Genomic DNA, 19,187 nt, shown 5'->3' on the forward strand with positions numbered 1-19,187 from the left:
CTTGCGCCAAAGGGGCAACCGCGCCCGTCGGCCTCCGTCCGCGAGCCGGCCGGGGCGGGGCCGGACGTGACGTACTAATTGCTTCCGCTTCCCGTGCGGACTGCGCTGCGGGTTTCGGCGGGCTGCGGAGGTGGCGCGGCGCCGGCGGTGAGTGCAGCGAGTTCGGCGAGTGCAGCGGGAGCGGCGGGGGCCTTTCCAAACCCCCTGGTGCAGGGGCTCGCGATCCCCCTCTGGGCCGCTCCCGGTCCTCGGAAAGCTGGGGTTTTACTGGAAGCCTCTGCTTAAACCCCTTCGGTGGCGCCCCATTCCCTGAGTCCTGGGTCGGCGTCCCGTTGGTCGGTCTCTGCCTTCCGCCTGCCTTCCCGTCTGCTCCGGCCGCTCAGCGCCCGAGCCGCTCAGGGCGCCGTCCCCGATGCCCAAGGCGCAGAAATCGGATGCGGTCAAGCAGTTCCCAGACTGAAATGTGATAGGCGACACATAGGGTCCCCCAGGGCGCTCGAAACTTACCGTAGCGCGTGGGCCCGGTGCTTCCAGGCACCCGCGGCTGCAACAGCTGATGATGGCGATGACCAGCGGGGCTTGTCATCGGCAGGAGCAGAGCCCCATGCAGGCCACTGCCGTTCCCTTGGGCACATATCAGTTTCGGCCTTGAAGCCAGGGGTTCTGTATCTAATGGGGAGACCCCGGGACATCTGGTTGGCAGGACCACCTGAGCAGAGGTGGGACCCCACCCAACTCATGCACAGGGAATGGGTACCACTTTTAGGAAAAGCACCTGCCCAAGCTTGGGCAAGGGAGGGAAGTGTCCCTGGTACCAGAGTGCAGAGAGAGTGCAAACTTGAGCAGCACAGGGTTTGAGAACCAGGTGTGGGCCTCATGGGCTGGAGCTGGGGCTTAAATACCTGTGCTGGGACAAGGCTGAGTGGCTCCAGCCTGCGCATGTAGTTCCCTGCACAGACCCAGGACCCCCACCTGGGCCACTGTCAGCCCAGCACTGGCCCAGGGCCTGGTGGTGGGGTGGTCGCATGGGGTGAAGGCAGGTCCAGCCTGCGGATTCATAGTCATTGCCCATAGGCTCCCAAGCTGAGGTGTGGGCCTGGAAGCTGCCTGGAATGGTGGGTCCCCAAAGGCCACATGTGCACTGGAGACAGTGCCCACGGAGAAATGACAAACCACACCAGGGGGCACCACCTGCAGGGAGGGGAGGACTCACTGCAGGAGGCGGTTACGGTGGTGGCCCAGGGGGGGCATCATGTGGCCCACAGGATGACTTGGTTTCTCAAAGACCTGACAGAGGCCAAATTTGATTCCTTTGAAATTTTTATGTTAATAGGGTTTTGTTTTTATAAATGGCTTTCCTCTTACCTTTAGGAGAACGCTCTGTGATGCTGTCTCAGAGCCAAAGCTATGAGTGAGTTCCGGATCCACCACGATGTCAACGAGCTGCTCAGCCTGCTGCGCGTGCACGGGGGGGAGGGGGCCGAGGTGTACATTGACCTGCTGCAGAAGAACCGGACCCCGTACGTCACCACCACCGTTTCTGCGCACAGCGCCAAGGTGAGTGCCCGTCCCGCGCCGCTCAGAGTTTACTTCCCCACCGGGCGGCCTGGCCGTTCCGGCGACGAGGCCAGAGAGCCTTGGAGAGTTTCCTGTGGACCCCGCGGCAGTCCTGCCCCTCAGCCCAGACAGAGGGGTCGACGGAAGCTCAGGGAGCCCAGGCCCTTCACCACGCCCTCCAACCCCACGACGGGGGCACGCAGCCGTGTCTCTGATGTGTAGTCACCTTGTGACACAGACGTTTCCCCGACGGAAAGGGGAGCTCCTGGGAGTGGCCAGGTTGCACAGTTGTTAGACTCTCGTCCCAGTACTCCAAGGTTATGGGCTCGATCCCTGGTCAGGGCACACACAGGAATGGAAGTATCGATAAGAGGAACAATAGATGAGTGTTTCTCTTTCTCCCTTCTCCCCTTTCTCTTTCACTAAAATCAGTAAATAGCTCTGACTGGTGTGGTTCAGTGGGTTGGGCGTCACTCTGCAAACCAAAGGGTCGCCAGTTCAATTCCCAGTCAGGGCACAGGCCTGGGTTGTGAGCCAGGTCCCTGGTAGGGGGTGCATGAGAGGCAACCACACATTGATGTTTCTCTCCCTTGCTTTCTTCCTCCCTTCCCTTCTTTCCAAAATAAATACAATTTTTAAATATATATATGTAATTTTACATGAATATGTAGGTCTGTAGTAAAAGATAATTTTGCAATATCTTTGAAAACACGTTATGAAGCTTCAGTTATTTAAATAGCTTAATAGTGGCACAAGGATAATTACAAAACTTCATTAAGCATCATAATTTAGGAATATGCATTACCTTATTATAAAGGGAGCATTAAAAAATCAGTGATAGCCCTGTCAGTGAGTTGAGCACCAGCCTGCAAACCAAAAGGTCACTGGTTGGATTCCCAGTCAGCACACGTGTTTGGGTTGCAGGCCAGGAATCGTGGTTGGGGTTGTGTGAGAGACAACCACACATTGACGTTTCGCTGATACATCAATGTTCCTCTCCCTTTCTTTCTCCACCCCTTCTCTCTCTAGAAATGAATACATTTAAAAAGTTGTAATCAGTGAGAAAATAGAATCCCTGAGCCAGTATGTGATGACATATTTCTGGGGAAACAGTAAAGTGAACGCACGAACTCCCAAGGGAAAAGCCTGCGGTTGTCCTTGGGAGTGGGGAGGTGGAGTGTGAGAGAACACCTGGCGGAGAATGTGGCCTCACGAAACGTGTGATGAGTCGTCTTAGTTTTGTTTCAGGGACACGTGATTGTTTAGCCTAACCGACTTCACTGTATTTGGGTCGTCACGTTCAGTTTTCTGGAAGATGTTTTTACAGTTCTTCATTATTGTCACTAACTCACTTGCGTTTGTGCTTTTGAGGTTAAAATAGCGGAATTCTCTCGCACTCCAGAAGACTTCCTAAAGAAATATGATGAACTGAAATCTAAAAACACACGGAACCTCGACCCACTGGTGTACCTGTTGTCAAAGCTCACGGAGGACAAAGAGGTGAGCCCATGGGCTTGCACGGCAGAGGTTGCGCCCTTGAGTCCGCTGTCACTGGTGCTGCTCCCGCCCCTTGGCCCAGCTGTTGCAGTGGAGTGGAAGTAGCTCCTGGTGACATACCTGGGAGGTGCTGGGAGTTGTTACCTCCGGGGTCTGGGTTTTGGTGGTTGTGTTGTGCCTTCATTTGTTAGTTTATGTCCTGTGTGTGATACGTGTGACGCTAAAAAGGTCATGTGTCGGGCACCCAGAGGCTTGTTAGGTCCGTCCTTCTGTTGCCTGAGGCCCAGGGCGTATTCAGGGGTGGAGGTGCAGCTGGGCACCTGTTGACCTCTAGTGCTGGGGGCGCAGGGGGGCGGGGGGATGCGGCAGTGCCCTGGGCACCGAGGTTGCAAGTGGCTGTTAAAGCCACTGCAGCGTATCCTTCCGTGCGCGTGGAGCACGTGGCGCCTCGTGGCAGAAAGCTTTGAGAGACCAGACAGCAGCTCGAGGGCTGGCAGGAGCCCGGCTCTCGCCCTCCACAGGGTCACTGGGCTGGGAAAGAAGGGCTGGGGTGGCCATGCGGGTGGAGCGCACGCACGTGCGGCCGCGAGTCACACAGGGTGCTGTGTGCGCAGACGCTGCAGTACTTACAGCAGAACGCGAGGGAGCGAGCCGAGCTGGCGGCTGTGGCTGCAGCCAGCAGCACCACCAGCCTCAGCGCCCCAGCCCCGGCCACCAGGATCTCCCTGCAGGAGCTCGAGGAGCTGAGGAAGCAGCTGGGCAGCGTGGCCGCAGGCTCCACGTGGCAGCAGGTACTGCAACCCCCCACCCGCAGGCCCACACTCGCTGCCAAAGGGGCCGGGGATGCACATCTCACTGTCACCTGTTAGAGACGAACCTGAACGTGGAGGCTGACCACAACTAGCTGTGTCTGGACAAGGGTCCTGGACATGGGGGCAGGAGGGGTGTCCCACCCAGGGCAGTTGGCCCTCCTGCTAATGCAAACTGCGATTCCCCGTTTCCCTCTGTTAGTCTGGGACAACTTGTGTGGGGAACCATTCCAAGCGTGAGAAATGTGGCTCAGCCCCCACTTGGAAAACCAGTGGGGAGCGAAGTTGGGGGGCAGGACCCACGTCCATGGATAAGTTCTCCAGTGGGAAATCCGGCCTGCATTGTACCTAGACTGCTATGAGACTTGCTCTTGCTAAAACTCCCTCACCCTGAATTGAGGCAGTAAATGTTTACTGAGTATCTTTATCTTCCCAGAATCTGGGCTAGACCCTCCAGGTATGGGACATAGCCCTTTCAACCATTTACATTGCAAATGTACTCCTTTGATGTACTCAGTGACTTCCTCTCCTGTGTCTGCAAAGATAACCACCCAAAACAAACCTTTGTATAGTAAAGAGGACCTTTGATGTTAAGGGCCTCAAAAACCTATAAAGGCTGGTCACCCCAAGGCTCTTGGCGCTCCCCCCTTGAGGGAGTGGCCAGAGGCGCCGAGAGGTGCTCTTCTGTTGAGAGAGTAGCTGCGCCGTCCCTTTTCCCCCACAGGACATCTGTAGTCCGTGTGTATGTGTATTGGAATGCTGAAACCTCAACAGCAGATCTTGTGGGCAGAGATCTGCGTCAACTGGCGCCCGAACAGGGACCCAGGACGTCTGTAGTCCGTGTGTATGTGTATTGGAATACTGAAACCTCAACAGCAGATCTTGCGGGCAGAGATCTGTGTCAAACTTGTCCATTTGAATGGTACTTCTTAGACAGTTTTCTCTACACAGCTTCCTCTCTTCTGTACTTAACTGCTTTTCTTGGTTTTGAATTTACGTGCTGCCTTGCTCTCTGATGTCTGTCTGCTCACGGTGTTGCCTCTGGCCTGCGAGCCCCACAGGGCTGTACCCCTGGGACGGTGTGAGCTTAGCTTGTTGGGTGCCACTGCTGGGACCAGGACAGTGGCCAGCACTGGTGGGGTATGTCCCGTGTCCAGCATCTCTCAGCCCTCACGCCGAGGGCTGAAACGACCGTGTGACAGACGAGGAAACCAAGTTTGCACGTGCCCTCGCCACGCCTGAGCTGGTGCTTTGCAACACCAGGCCACCCCGCAGTGCCCGGAGCCAGCCCTCCCTGGGCAGTGCTCTCCACCTGTCCCTTGTCCCCTAGGGGCTTGGGCAGGGGCACGTTTTCTCCAACCACCTGTCTCTGGGGCCACATCTTCGCCCAGCAGGTCATGTCTAGGTCACAGGCGAAGGCATGGGTGTCCCCGAGGGTCAGCCTGCCCTGGTGAGGTGTCCCCGCTGCCAGTGCTGCCGGCTGGTCTGTGGGCCCTGCACAGACCGACACCCTGCCAAGGGCTGGAGTCCCTGTCCCTTGCGTTTGGACACGGACTTTCTGAACCCTCGTGTGCTCAGGGGTCGACTTTCTCAGTGCTGTTGGTGTTAGTTGTAACTATTTGCACTGAAAATACACCTTTGTTTTTGTTTTTAAAAATGTTCTCACCAGTCTCTGGAACTTACAAGAAAGATGCTCCGAGACAAGCAGAACAAAAAGAATTCGGGCCAGCGGCTCGCTGTCTTCCCTGCGTGGGTGTACGAGAGGCCCACGCTGATCGGGGATTTTCTGACCGGCTCTGGCCTGAGCACAGACGCAGCGGCGCCTATAGGTACGCGAAGCATGTGCTTTCAGCGGCCTGCCTGGTGGGCCCGTGGGCAGGTGGCTGCCGTGCTCAGAGCCCGTGCTGTGCCCACAGGCAGGCAGGTGGGTGTGCTGGCGTGCCGTCACACTGCTGGGCCTCGGTCTCGGGCCCTGGGGCAGCCCTCGCGTGGGCAGCTGGGGCAATTCTCAGAGACACCTTTCTCCTGGTGCTGCCTCCAGCTCCCCACGTGTGGCCGTTGGTCCAGGTGTGAGGGAGGACCCCGAGGGTGTTCTGGAGCTGGGAGCATCGGGGCCAGGAGGCGTTGGGTGGCAGTCCTACTCGGCCTTCTGGGACTGTCCTCAGATCTGCTGGGTTGTCTTAAGGGAGCCGTCTCACACTGTGCGTTTATGACAGAACTTGTCGGCATCCTACAGTCCGTAATGAAAACCTCTTTTATCCCAGAGCAGCGTGTGAGTGACACACACACACACACACAGCTCCACTGGCTGTGCTCCTGTGTGGGACACGGCACTAGTGTAGGGGTTTCTTTTTCTGTTTCTTTTCTTTCTTTCTTTCTTTCTTTTTTTTTTTTATTTTTAAGTTTTACTGGCCCTGGCTGCTGTCACTCAGCGGATTGAGTGCGGGCTGAGAACGAAAGGGTCACCAGTTCAGTTCCCAGTCAGGGCATGTGCCTGGATTGCATGCCAGGTCCCCAGTAGGGGGTGCAAGAGGCAGCCACACATTGGTGTTTCTCTTCCTCTTTCTCCATCCGTTCCCCTCCCTCTAAAACTAAATAAATAAAGTATTTTTTCAAAAACAAAGGTTTTATTGATTTGGGGGAGAAGGGAGGGAAAAATAGACGGAGAGAAACATCTTCCAGTTGCCTCTCCCAGGCCCCCAACTGGGGACCTGGACCACACCCAAGCATGTGCCCTGACTGGGAATCGAACTGGCGATCTTTCAGTTCACAGTCCGGCACTCCATCTACTGAGCCACATTAGGCATGGCCTGAGTGTAGGGGTTTCTACCTGCTTAGTGCTTTCAGGCTCTGATGGGCTGGCCCAGGCTCCCTGGCCTGCCTGGGCTAGTGACTTTTGTCCTGGTGGCTTTGAAATCTCAGCCTTTGGTGCCCCAGTGGGGTCAGTAGAAGCCAAATGAGTGGCTCCCTCTCACCTCCATAGTAACTTGAAGAAAACGAGTGAGAGCGTGACTTCTGGAGGGTAGGTTACAGGCACAGGGGGCTCAGGCGAGGCAAGCAGCCCCAGCAGTGTCTGCGGCCCACAGGCTCACTGCCCCTGGCCTCCCAGGAGGCGGCCATCGTGGAGGACCTGCTCTACGTGCTGGTGGGTGTGGATGGCAGGTACATCACCGCCCAGCCCCTCACTGGGAGACAGAGCCGGACCTTCCTCGTGGACCCCAACCTGGACCTGTCCATCAGGGAGCTGGTGAACAGGATCCTCCCAGTGGCCTCCAGCTACTCCACCGTGACCAGGTAGGCCCTGGACACTGGCCTTCCTGGACACACTCGGCTCCAAGCACGTGTCACCCCAGTGTCACTCGTGGTGCAACATCGAGGGCCACGGGCAGGTGCAGGGAGCCGTCTGTGTGAGCAAGTATGAGCAGGGCACTGGCCTCACCTGAAAGCGCAGGTGTCGCTTCTCAGAGGCCCCAACACGTCCTCTCCTCCTAGGTTCATCGAGGAGAAGTCCTCCTTCGAGTACGGGCAGGTGAACCAGGCGCTGGCGGCTGCCATGCGGACCCTGGTGAAGGAGCACCTGATCCTGGTCTCGCAGCTGGAGCAGCTGCAGAGGCAGGGCCTGCTGTCGCTGCCAAAGCTCTGGTTCTACGTGCAGCCAGCCCTGCGCACCGTGGACATCCTGGCCTCCCTCGGTGGGTCTGTGGGAGGGCCGCAGGGCGGGACTTGCAGTGATGCAGCCGCTCCTGGTGGGAGGGTGAGGTGGATTTTGTCACTGTGCTGTGTGAGGCCAAAGTGGTGTTGCTTTGTGTGTTACTAATTCATGGGAGAAAACTGGAAGCCCTTGTTGGTAAACTGTATGATCAGCTACAGCTTTACAGTTTGGGTGCATCCTTTAAAGAGGCACCTGTCCTGTGGGGAGCTGGCGGTTGGGCTCTGCGTGGCTCCTGCTTTCTCGGCACCGAGCGCCACCTCCCCTCGCAGCCACCTCTGTGGATAAAGGCGAATGTGTCGGGGGAGCCACCCTGAGCCTCCTGCACGACCGGAGCTTCAACTACACGGGTGACAGCCAGGCACAGGAGCTCTGCCTCTACCTGACCAAGGCTGCCAGCGCGCCCTACTTTGAGATCCTGGAGAAGTGGATTTACAGGGGGATCATCAATGACCCGTACAGGTGGGCTGGGGGGCGGCTCTTCAGCTCCTTCTGTTGTGTGGTAGGCATGCAGCTTCCCCCCCTCCATTGGCCCCACCACCACCTTTGTGTGGGCTCCTCAAGGTGGTGGGTTTTGGTTCATGAGGCGAAACACATCAGCTCACAGAGTTCTGCTATGTTGAGATTTACTTTCCAAAATATTTAAAAAATAAGTTTGTGGCCCTTGAATAGTTTCTCTACTCGTGATCCAAATAACAAAAGCGGGTGCGACAGGCTGAATGAGGAGGGCCGTTCGAGCTCCTGGGGCGTTGGTGACACCTGAGATGGGACGGGAGGCTCAGGTGGATGGCAGTGCTGGGTCCGGCCAGAGGCCACAGTGCAGACGGGCCAGTCTCATCCTGGCTCTTGCCCCAGTCTCCTCGCCGCCCTGTGTGGTTGGTAGGGTCAAAGGCTGAGAGTGGAGGATGGGGGCAGTGAGGCTGTGCTCGGCCCCCGCGGTCGTGACTGGGATGCCTGTGCTTTCAGTGAGTTCATGGTCGAGGAGCATGAGCTGCGGAAGGAGAAGATCCAGGAGGACTACAACGACCGCTACTGGGACCAGCGGTACACTGTGGTGCAGCGGCAGATCCCCTCCTTCCTGCAGAAGATGGCGGACAAGGTGCTTAGCACAGGTGAGGCCCAGGGGCCCACCCACCTGGACACGTGCATATCCCCTGTGCCGGCGCCCGGGGCGGGGTGGGGGCTGGTGCTGGGCTGCGCGGGCCTGGCCCTGGCCCTGGCCCTGGCCCTGGCCGACTGCACTGTTCCCTGACCTAGGAGGTTGTCGCAGCAGGTGCGCCTGCTTCCTCTCCATGGACTGTCTGGAGCTCTGTTGCTCCTTAAAGGGAACCTTGCTCTGCTCGCAACCCTGACAGCGCGGGTGTGGGTTTCCACACCGACCCGCGGACCCCCGTTCTCCGCGGACGCTGGCCGGGTGTCCTGCGGTCCCACGCAGCCCTGACACTGACGCCCAGCCGCAGCGCGGGCCCCACTTCACATGTCAGTTATGAGCGTTGGGGTCCCTAGGCCACCGGCCCTTCTGTCCAAGGGGACTACAAATTGGGGTTCCCCGTGACCCCTCCCTGGATTTCGTTTCTCGATAACTTGTCAGAGCGGCTCTCGGGACTCGGGAGCACTTTACTTCCTAGGTGACTGGTTGATTGTAAAGGGCACCAGGTGAACAGGCGGCCGAAGAGGTTGGGGAGGGTCCCCGAGCACAGGAGCTTCTGTCCCCGTGGGGTTGGGGTGCGCCACCCTCCTCGCAGGTGGACGTGTTCACCAATTACCCAAAAGCTCTTCACACCCCTCTTTAGGGTTTTGTGGAGGTCTCAACCTGTGGGCACAGCGGGGCACGTTGGCGGCCATGGCAATCGCCTCAGTCCCAGTATCAGCCCCTCCCCAGACGTGAGGCAGGGCTGAGAGTTCCAGCCGTTCTCACCTGGCTGGTTCCCGGGACCACAGCCTCACCCTAAAGCTCGCTGGGGGCAGCCAGGAGCCCCCTCAGTGGCATAAGCTCTCGTGTGCGTGTCCGATCTCACCATGTCGTACGCTTTCCAGGGAAAGCCATTGAGGATGCAGGCCCACTGGCCAGCTGTGCTCCTGGTCCTCTCACTGGGTCCGGAAGGCGCTTGTGGGCGCTGGTTGAAGCCCAGCTGGTGGCCAGGTCTCCAGCTGATGAGAGGGGCTGTCTGGGGCAGGGCTTGGAGGCAGCTTGGGGTTCTGGTTCTCGTGAGGCTTCTGGAGCCCGTTTCCACAGTCTGATCAGAGAATCAGATGTAAACGGTCATCACAAACCACCGCGGTGACTGCTTCTGACCACGGTTGGTGACAGTGTCTCCACAGAGGCTGGAGCGGGTCCCGGGAGCCCCCACCCAGTCTGCCCTGTGACCGGCCCTCTGACTTGTGCGTGTGCCAGGGTGTTTACTCCACCCCCATCTCTTTTCAGGAAAGTACCTAAACGTGGTCAGAGAGTGTGGGCAGGATGTCACCTGCCCAGTGGCCAAAGAGGTCATCTACACCTTGAAGGAGCGGGCATACGTGGAGCAGATCGAGAAGGCTTTTAACTACGCCAGCAAGGTGCTGCTGGACTTCCTGATGGAGGAGCAGGAGCTCGTGGCCCACCTGAGGTGCGCCCGTCCTGGGAGCACGCAGCCCCCCGAGTGTGGCGAGTGACGTGTGGAAGGCGGGCCAAGACCTGGGGCTGCTGGCAGTCCGCCTGTCATTTTGCAAATGGGCGCGGGCCAGCTCACATCAGCCTTACTGCCAGACACCTGTGGACCCTTCCTCCCCAGCCTCACTCCCTGCCTAGGACAACCCTGGCCCTGCCTGTGCCCCCACAGGGACCCCTCTGCACCCCCTGCCTGGGCCCCACAGCAACTCCTTTCTGGCAGCACCCTGCAGGCCCTGGCCCGGTGGTCCTGTCCGAGAGAGCTGTGCTGTGCCACTCAGAACGAGCTGTCCACAGTCACAGTCACGCTGCCTGTGGCAGCTGAGCCTTCTGCGCGTGCGTGGCTTTCTCGCCTTAGTCACTGGCCAGCGCCGCTCCCCAGTGCGGCTGCTGTGCGCGGCGGGTGGCCTGGCTGATGTCTGCTGGTCGCCTCTCCCAGGTCCATCAAGCGCTACTTCCTGATGGACCAGGGAGACTTCTTTGTGCACTTCATGGACCTGACGGAGGAGGAGCTGAAGAAGCCGGTGGACGACATCACGCCCACACGCCTGGAGGCGCTGCTGGAGCTGGCCCTGCGCATGAGCACCGCCAACACGGACCCCTTCAAGGACGACCTCAAGGTGGGCCCATCCGGGGGTCCGGGGGGCGCCAGCGTGGGACAAGGGTGCCTCCTGTCTCAGTTGAGGCGATTGGTGGGTTCCCTCCCTGTGCACTGAACTGGCTCCTGTGTGTCGAGCCGTCCTGGCATCTCAGGAGTGAGCCTCACTTGGCCGTGGCGTGTGCTGCTTTCTCCGTGTGGCTGCCTCTGGCTCACCGGAGTTTGTTCAGGACTTCTGCATCCCTGCTCTTCCAGGACGTTGGCCTGTACTGTCCCCGTGTGTCTCCGGCATGGTTCCCAGGTAGCACTGGCCTCGTACATGGAGCGGGGAAGTGCTCCCTCTCCGGTTTCGGGAAGTTTCAGTTCTTTCCACGTGGGCTGGGTTCGCCAGTGAGGTCTTCTCGGTCTCCTCCCGGGCTCTAGGTCTGTGCGCACTCTTCCTTCCCGCACCCGTTCTGGTCATTGGTGTCCCCAGACCGGCAGCTGGGATGGACTCCCACGACCCTGCCGGGTTCCATGGGGTTGACAGCAACGTCCCTGCTCTCACATCTGGTTTCTCATGTGCGTTTTCTTCCCAACCCCTTCTGGTTACTGTGGCTACAAGTTTGCCAAGTTTGTTGACCTTTCAAAGAACCGATTTGGGGTTTCATTGATTTTTTTCCTGTTGTTTTTTATGTGCTTTTGTTTTTTAAGTTTTCCTCTCAGCCTCTCTGCGTGTGTGTGAGGCAGGGTGACACCACCAGACAGTGAGACAAGCAGCGGTCGAGCACCGTCTTGTCAGACCCGGGGACGGACCGTCAGCAACCACGAGCTGCCTCCTCCTCTTAGGCCCTTACAACCTGGCCAACGGCACCATCAGATCACACTTCTTCCCGAGGTTTCTGTGGCTCTCGAGTGACACAAGGGGCAGGAAGCTGGTAGCAGAGGGTCTGTTGCCTAGTAACTGCTGGAGAGCAAGCTGCTGCTTGCCCTGCTTCCACGTGTGCGTCGTGGCCGCCACTCTTCCCGCTGCTGCACGTCGGCTCCTCGTGGAGCTCCGCTGCCGCGAAGCAGCACCAAGATCAGACGGGGTGGCGTGGGGGTCAGGCCTGGCCTCTGTTCGGCAGCTTCCGCACTGGAGCCCTGGCCGAGAATGAATTTAGAGCCGAGACTCAAACGATTTAAGAGATACTCTGTTTAGAGAGTTGCAGAGGTGGAGGGAACTCGGGGAACAAGTTACTGAGGCCGAGGAAGGGCCCTTGGAGCTCCGGGGGGCGGGACGGGGGATGCGCCTTCCCCTTTCCTCTGTCTCCGCCCTGTTCCTCGCCGTTTCCCTCTGCTGCTTTGGGTGCAGTTTGCCCTCCTTCTGGTTTCTAGAGTGTAAAGCTAGGTTGCTGACTCCATCTCTCATGTCTGTCTGGAGGTGCTCCCCACTGCGGCTGCCTCTGCACTCGGCTCTCCACACCCCATGTGGGTCAGCTCATCGCGGTGTCTGATCTCCTTTGCGATCTCTCCGACCTGTTTGTTCACATGGTGTTTAATTTTCATGTGTTTCTGACTTTTTCGGTTTTCCTTCTGTTCTCGCCGGCCTGCTCTCTGGTTGTCCGTCCGCCGTTGAAAGTGGGGCGTCAGGTCTCCACTGCGATCGTACAGCCATTTCTCCTTGAAGTCTTCAGCCCTCACTCTGGGTATTTGGGGTCTGGGCTTAGGTGGAGAGTGTTTTGTGGGTAGAGTCCTGGAAGTGAAGTTACTAGATCGAAATATATGCCCTTGCCCCGGGCTGGTGGGGCTCAAGGGGTTGGGTGTTGTCCTGCAAAGCGAAAGGTTGCTGGCTCCATTCCTGGTCAGGGCGCATGCCTGGGTTGCGGGGTCAGTCCCCAGTCAGGGGTGTGGGAGAGGCAGCCGATTGTTTCTCTCACAGGAGGCCGCCTGTGCTGGACGCACCACACTGAGCTCTCTCCCTCTCTGAGATGGTAGGAGCTCTCACACTGTCCCGGCAGGTGGTTGGCACTTAGTAAACATTTGAATACATTGACGTCAGGCACAGCACTGCCTGGAATGACCATTCTGTCTCCCCATAGCTGCCCTCTCTGGCCTGGGCCTGGGGCATGTGGGGAGACGGTCCCTTGGAAAGGGGTCGGGTTTACCAGGTGCACCCTCTGGACCCTCATTCACACACAGTCCTCTGTCTGTAGTTTTCTTTTTCTACTTTAGAGGGAAGCCATTTCCTCTCTGAAGTCTTTGTGGAACGGCTGGTTTTTTGAGCCAGCCTCCAAGACGCAGAGGAATACACACCAGTCCTGGGTTGCTTTCCTAGCTGATTGGCACAGGTGGGGTGGGGGTCACGGCTCGATGCTTTTTTATGGTGAGTTACAATCAAAATGAAAACATGTTTCTAATTACAGCTGCCATGCAGCATTACTCTACTTTCAGGTGAAGACGTGTATTGGGCTGGCCAGAAAGTTCATTTGCTTTTTCCTCAGTCGGCGCTGGTAGCCCTGGGTTGTCTTTAACTTCACTGGAAACAGTGTCGTTACATTGTATTGGGACAGCTGTCATGTCAGCGTGCGTTTTTTTTTAAAGAGGCATTGAAAGCTTCTTAGGTCTTTTTGTTTTTCTTTTAAATTTTTAAAAATATTTATTTATTTATTTTTAGAGAGAAGGGAAGGCAGAGAGAAAAAAAGGGAGAGAAACATCAATGCGTGGTTGCCTCTCCTGCGCCCACTACTGGGGACCTGCCCTGCAACCCAGGCATGTGCCCTGACTGGGAATGCAACCAGTGACCCTTTGGTTTGCAGGCCCATGCTCAACCCACTGAGCCCCACCAGCCAGGTCTCAGTGTGTATTTTTAAAAACTCACCAAAGTTGGTGAGTTTTTGTGCAGCCATTTTAACATTGGAGATGGAAGAAATCACATAGCATTTTCGGCATATTATGCTTTATTATTTCGCGAAAGGTAAAAATAACCGAAAAACAAAAAAGATTTGTGCAGCCTGTAGAGAAGGTGCTGTGACTGTTCGAATGTGTCAAGAGTGGTTTGCGAAGTTCACGCTGGAGATTTCTTGCTGGACGAAGCTCCACGGTCAGGTAGACCGGTTGAAGTTGATAGCGACCAGATGGAGACACTCATTGAGAACGTTCAGCGTTAGGCCATGTGGGAGACAGGTGACATACACGAAACATCCAAATCAATCAAGTATTTGGTGAAAATGAAAAATGTGTGTTTTATTTTGTGGAAAGAAACTTCCATTAAACGGACTTCTAGACCAACCCAATAGAAACTGAGGAAGGGCTGGTCCTGATGCTCCTGTTTCTCTCTCCCCAGATTGACCTGATGCCTCACGACCTCATCACTCAGCTTCTGCGGGTTCTGGCCATTGAGACCAAGCAGGAGAAGGCGATGGTGCAGGCCGACCCCACGGAGCTCTCCCTGAGCGGCCTGGAGGCCTTCTCTTTTGACTATGTGGTCAAGTGGCCCCTGTCGCTGATCATTAACAGGTGAGCGGGGCCCCTTGGGTGCCAGCAGCAGGAGCGGCTTCCAGGTTTGTGGGGGGAAGGGTCCAACGTGCCCGCCTCTCGCCTCGCTCTGCTGCTGTGTGTGCTCTGTGGGGTCACCCAGGGGTGGTGGCCACACTGCCCAACGGTGGTCCCAGCCGCAGCCTCGTCCCAGCACCGCGTGTCGGGCAGCCGGTGACACCGCCCCTGCCCCCGCAGGAAAGCCCTGACGCGCTACCAGATGCTGTTCCGGCACATGTTCTACTGCAAGCACGTCGAGCGGCAGCTCTGCAGCGTCTGGATCAGCAACAAGGCTGCCAAGCAGCACGCGCTGCACTCTGCCAAGTGGTGCGTGCTGTGGCCGCGCGGGATGTGGCCCCTGGACCCACACCCAGGCCGTGCACGGCTGTGGCCGTCCGCGAGCAGCGCTGGCTCTGTGCCCCAGCCACCTGCACGAACCTGCCAGCTGGCTGCTTCTCTGGGCGGGACCCCCGAGGACCTCAGTTCCTCCTGGGTGGGAGCCTCGTGGTGGCGGCACCCTGCCCGTTACAGCCTGGGCGCTCTGCCTGCTGGTCTGTGGCCCTGGTGCGGTCTGCACCTGCGTCTGAGCCCCAGGCGGCCCGTCCCATGTGCTGCTCAGGGCAGGTGTACCTGCGACCCCCCGGCCCACGTGGGGCCTGGGGTGGGCAGGGAGCAGGAGGCCTGGTGCCCGCGCCAGCTCCTGCGACCTCTGCTTCCCCAGGTTCGCCGGCGCCTTCACCCTGCGGCAGCGGATGCTGAACTTCGTTCAGAACATTCAGTACTACATGATGTTTGAGGTCATGGAGCCGACCTGGCACGTCCTCGAGAAAAACCTGAAATCCGTGAGTTCTGACTTGATGGGCTGGTGCACTTCGACAGCTCTGGAGCAGCCAGCAGCGCCCCGCAGTGCAGGGTCTTCAGAAGGGAAGGTGCTGGGTGGGGTTGGGGCGGCGGGTCCGTCAGCGAGGTCGCTCTCAGAGCCCCAGGAGGAGAAGCCATGCCTGTGCACATGCTGTCCTTCCTCAGGCTGCACCGGTGGGGGGCCCCAGGCTTGAGCTGTTTGAACAGCACGGTGCCTGCCCTCTGCGGGAGCTCCAGAGCTTCAAGTAGGGGGTGGCCTGCACACCCCCCCAGCAGGTCCTGGGCCCTCTGGGACTTCTCAGCTGGAAGGCTCCTCCCCCTTCACCGAATTCTGGAAGCAGGAGATGGCCAGTGGCTGTGCCTCCTCCTCTCTCTCTCTTCAGGGATCAAAACCTTAGGCTCTGGGGCGTGTTCAGTGTTTTCCCGTGCAGTGGTATTGTGACGTTCCCCTCAAAGACCACAGGCCCATTTAAAAAACGGAAACAAAACAAGTGTGCAGTGCCCGTGCTGAAGCCGGGGTGCACGTGTGGGCGGCGTGGGTGTGCTCCCCACAGGCCTCCAACATCGACGACGTGCTGGGCCATCACACGAGCTTCCTGGACACCTGCCTGAAGGACTGCATGCTCACCAACCCCGAGCTGCTCAAGGTCTTCTCCAAGCTCATGTCTGTGTGCGTCATGTTCACCAACTGCATGCAGGTGCGCCCCCCGCCCCTCGCCTGTCCAGCGCCCTCGGTCCTTCCTGAGCCCCGCCTGGCTGTCCTGGACACGCTGCCCCATTGTCACAGCGTGGCTCTTCTGAAGCGGGGTTGGTTGAGCACCTGTCACAAGCCAGGGCACAGAAATGAGTGTTGGGGGGAAAGGGGTGACATGGGGGTCTGCCAGGCTCACGGGCACAGCGGTGTCTGAGCTGGTGGGGCCTGTGGGAGGGCATGGAGGTGGGAGAGCCCGGGACGCGGTGGCCGGCAACAGCGGACAGGAGCACGGGGACCGGTTCTCATTCAGGAGCCGTGTAGGGTTGCAAACTGGAAAACAAGTGTTTTCAGAGAAATTGGTCCCTGAGCCCTTGACAGGCGGCCTGGGAGTGGTGTTGGTTCACCTGCAGCCTGCCGAGGGTACGCCCGCTGTCCCCGACCGAGCCTGCCGGTGTCCCGGGCGTGCAAGGGAGATGTTCCACTGGCAGCTCATCGGTTGTAACGGAAGTGGTTTCCCCTGGCCCCCAAGAGGTTTACACAGAGCATGAACCTGGACGACGAGCTGGGCCGCCGGGCCCTGGAGCACAGCACCATGCTGGGGCCGCCCACCGAGGCCGAGCGGGCAGAGGAGCGCGCCCGCAAGGAGCTTGCCCGCAAGGTGGGTGGCCTCGCAGGCCCGCCTGGTGTGTCCTCCGTTTTCCTGAGAGCGGACAGTGTCCGGGTCCCGACCCCCGAGAACTGAACCGCTGCCGCCCTTTCTTTCCTGTCTTCCCTTAACCATCTACCTTTTTTAAGTACATTATTTTATTTTATTTATTTATTCTTAGAGAAGGGAGGGAGAAACATCAATGTGTGGCTGCCTCTCCTGCACCCTCTTCTGGGAGCCTGGCCTGCAACCCTTTGGTTCATAGACCGGCGCTCAATCCCCTGAGCCACACCAGCCAGGGCAAAAGACGACCATCTTAAAATTAGGTTCCAAACACAAGCCACAGAAATCTCCACTGCCCTAACCCCAAACCCCCTCGACGCTCAGCACAGCTGCGCTCCAGGCGAGGCCCACTTACCCTCAGACTAGGGGCAGTTTGGGCTGCGATGGGAGCCCCAAAAGGCCTGGTGCTCAGCAGCCCCCTGGAGAGTCCGTCCTCAACTGCCTGTCAGGCCGCGAGCCCCCGTGTTCCCATGCCATCCCCTCGGAGGGTGGCCATGGCAGAACCCAGGTGGTGCTGAGGGCCAAGCAGCCCAGAGAAACCTGGGAAACAGAGAACCTCTTCCTTCTGTTGAAAATACGTAAAAGGGAGGTGAAGGCAAGCTGGGCTCCTCTCTTCCAGCACCTGGCTGAGCACGTGGACGCGCCTCAGCTGGCCTCCAGCTTTGAGGCCACTGTCAACAAGTTCGACAAGAACTTCTCGGCCCACCTCCTCGACCTGCTGGCCCGCCTGAGCCTCTACAGCACCAGCGATTGCGAGCACAGCATGGCCAGCGTCATCTCCAGGTGTGCGAGGGGCCCCGGCTTCCCTCTCCGGCTCCCTGCCACCCTCAGGTCCCCGGACAACATGAGGGTGTCTGCCCTTTGGCTGCTGCTGGTCTTGCGTCACCCCCTGACGTGCACCTGTTCCCTGAGGCGTGTGTTCCCCAGGGTGTGTGGGGCCATGTCTGAGGGCTGAGGTCAGCCCCACTCACTGCTGCACTCCCTGGGCCCAGGCCTGGGACACCGGACAGGCCCACAGCCCCTGCCCTGCACGCCCAGTGGCGGCGTCACCCCCCCACTCCCCATGAGCAGTGAGGAGGCGGCCAGGGGAGGGTGGGACTACGAGAGCCCAGTGGCCAAGGGGCCCGTGCTCAGCTGCACACGATTCTTAGACATTTGTTAGAGGTCTTGGTTGTATTGCTTTCTGTTTTTACCTGTTTTTGCAGTCTCAATATCACTTCAGTTGTGAAGCTGTGGGGAAGCTGAGGCTGTTGTACGTGTGCACGTGTGAATGTGCATGTGTGTGTGAGCACGTGTGTCTGTGTGAGCACGCCAGTGGCACCTTGCACCTGTGGGGAGGAGAGTGGGACCCCACCCTGGGCATCTGCCAGAGCCACCCCAGCCCTGCCCTCACCCTGCAGGCTCGACTTCAATGGCTTCTACACTGAGCGCCTGGAGCGCCTGTCTGCAGAGAGGAGCCAGAAGGCGGCGCCCCCAGGGCCCGTTCCTCGGGGGCCCCCAGCCCCCACGCCCAGAGTCGCTGTCCCTGCGCAGTGAGGCCCTTGGCGCCCTGCACCCACCGCAGCTGAAGAGGGGATGAGGTGGCCAGTGGGTGCTGCTGCTGCTGTGTTCAGGGTTCGGGTCAGAAGCTCCCAGAGTACACAGGTCGTGTTCGCTGTTAGGTTTCAGTGCGCATCGTCTCATGGGCGTGCGTGCCTGTGAGCCCGCTCATGTGGAGCAGAGGCCTTTCCGGGGCTTTGTGTTTGGGCTTCAAATAAAGACAAAGTGCATTTCAGCAACATCAAGACAATTGCCAAGATGCCTGGTGGCGAAGACACTGGGGCTAGGCTCCCAGCACTCCCAGCACTAGGGGGCAGCAGCCCTCATCCTGGGGTGAGTCAGGAGGCCCCGAGGGCTGGGGCTGAGGCCTCAGTCCACTTCCGCCTGCGGTAGGGGTGTGGCCGCCCCACTTCACAGACCCACGCCCCTCCCTGCTCCGTAGTGGGTGGCACTGATACTGCCATGAGCACCTCCGGGTGCTCTGCTGGGTCTCCCGTGTCGCTTCCAAAATCCAGTTCCAACTGCCTCCTTGCCAGACAAGGACCAAGACCCCGAGGCAGCCCAGGTGCCCAGACAAGGGCCCCTTGGGGCATGTGCATGTGTGGCACTGCCTGGGCTTCTGCCTTGCAGGGCTGGGTAAGCCTGAGCTGCTTCCTCTTCTGCAGGTTGTGCAGGTGCGACCTGTGAGCACATGGGCTCACCTGCCAGCCCAGGTGGCCAGGCACAGTGTCGTAAAGTATGGAGACCAAGCAGAGGAGCCTGCTGGCTCAGTGCAGGACTCGGTCCCTGCCCTGGGCTGTAGCTCCAGGTGTCCAGCAGCACCTGCCACTGGTGGGAGGGGACCAGTTGTCCTGGGGGCTGGGTGGGGGCTCTGGGACCACGTGGGTCCTGGTTGCTGATGTGAAGCACCCGTGGGGATCTGTGCACGGGATGGTCGGGTCGCTGAGGGGCCGCATAGCCTGTTGCCTAAGCTTCCCAAGGAGCAGGTCAGGAATGTGGGGCAAACCCTCCGGGCTCAGCTGCAGGCCGGGGTCTCCAGGAGACAGACCCACCTAGACCAGCCTCGATGTCA

At 58.8% G+C, this 19,187-nt stretch overlaps 1 protein-coding gene across 3 annotated transcripts; it reads left to right on the forward strand.

Annotated features, from left to right (window-relative positions):
• Nucleotides 1-11: 11 nt before the first annotated feature.
• TUBGCP2 (tubulin gamma complex component 2) lies at nt 12-18,356 on the forward strand. 3 transcript variants are annotated; one of them, XM_053922338.1, is made up of 18 exons: nt 12-147; nt 1,372-1,557; nt 2,929-3,057; nt 3,669-3,845; nt 5,533-5,692; nt 6,950-7,157; nt 7,356-7,555; nt 7,845-8,034; nt 8,539-8,684; nt 9,998-10,178; nt 10,659-10,839; nt 14,122-14,294; nt 14,511-14,639; nt 15,034-15,154; nt 15,728-15,871; nt 16,397-16,525; nt 17,196-17,359; nt 17,977-18,356. In XM_053922338.1, exons 2-18 carry the CDS (start codon nt 1,408-1,410, stop codon nt 18,110-18,112), a joined length of 2,718 nt encoding a protein of 905 aa, XP_053778313.1. In that variant the 5' UTR covers nt 12-147; nt 1,372-1,407; the 3' UTR covers nt 18,113-18,356. The 3 variants fall into 3 exon arrangements, with proteins under 3 accessions (XP_053778313.1, XP_053778315.1, XP_053778314.1); XM_053922340.1 differs by lacking the exon at nt 5,533-5,692 and having other exon boundaries at nt 6,973-7,157; XM_053922339.1 differs by lacking the exon at nt 3,669-3,845.
• The last annotated feature ends 831 nt before the right edge of the window (nt 18,357-19,187 follow it).

Source organism: Desmodus rotundus, chromosome 4, assembly GCF_022682495.2.
Source record: "Desmodus rotundus isolate HL8 chromosome 4, HLdesRot8A.1, whole genome shotgun sequence".
Classification (NCBI taxonomy): domain Eukaryota; kingdom Metazoa; phylum Chordata; class Mammalia; order Chiroptera; family Phyllostomidae; genus Desmodus; species Desmodus rotundus.

Bases quoted from the DNA above. Each gene is read 5' to 3' on its own strand.
- TUBGCP2 (XM_053922338.1), top strand. From the start codon at position 1,408: ATGAGTGAGTTCCGGATCCACCACGATGTCAACGAGCTGCTCAGCCTG. The intron at 1,558-2,928 runs GTGAGTGCCCGT...TGTGCTTTTGAG, and splicing joins TTTCTGCGCACAGCGCCAAG to GTTAAAATAGCGGAATTCTC. The intron at 7,158-7,355 runs GTAGGCCCTGGA...CTCTCCTCCTAG, and splicing joins AGCTACTCCACCGTGACCAG to GTTCATCGAGGAGAAGTCCT.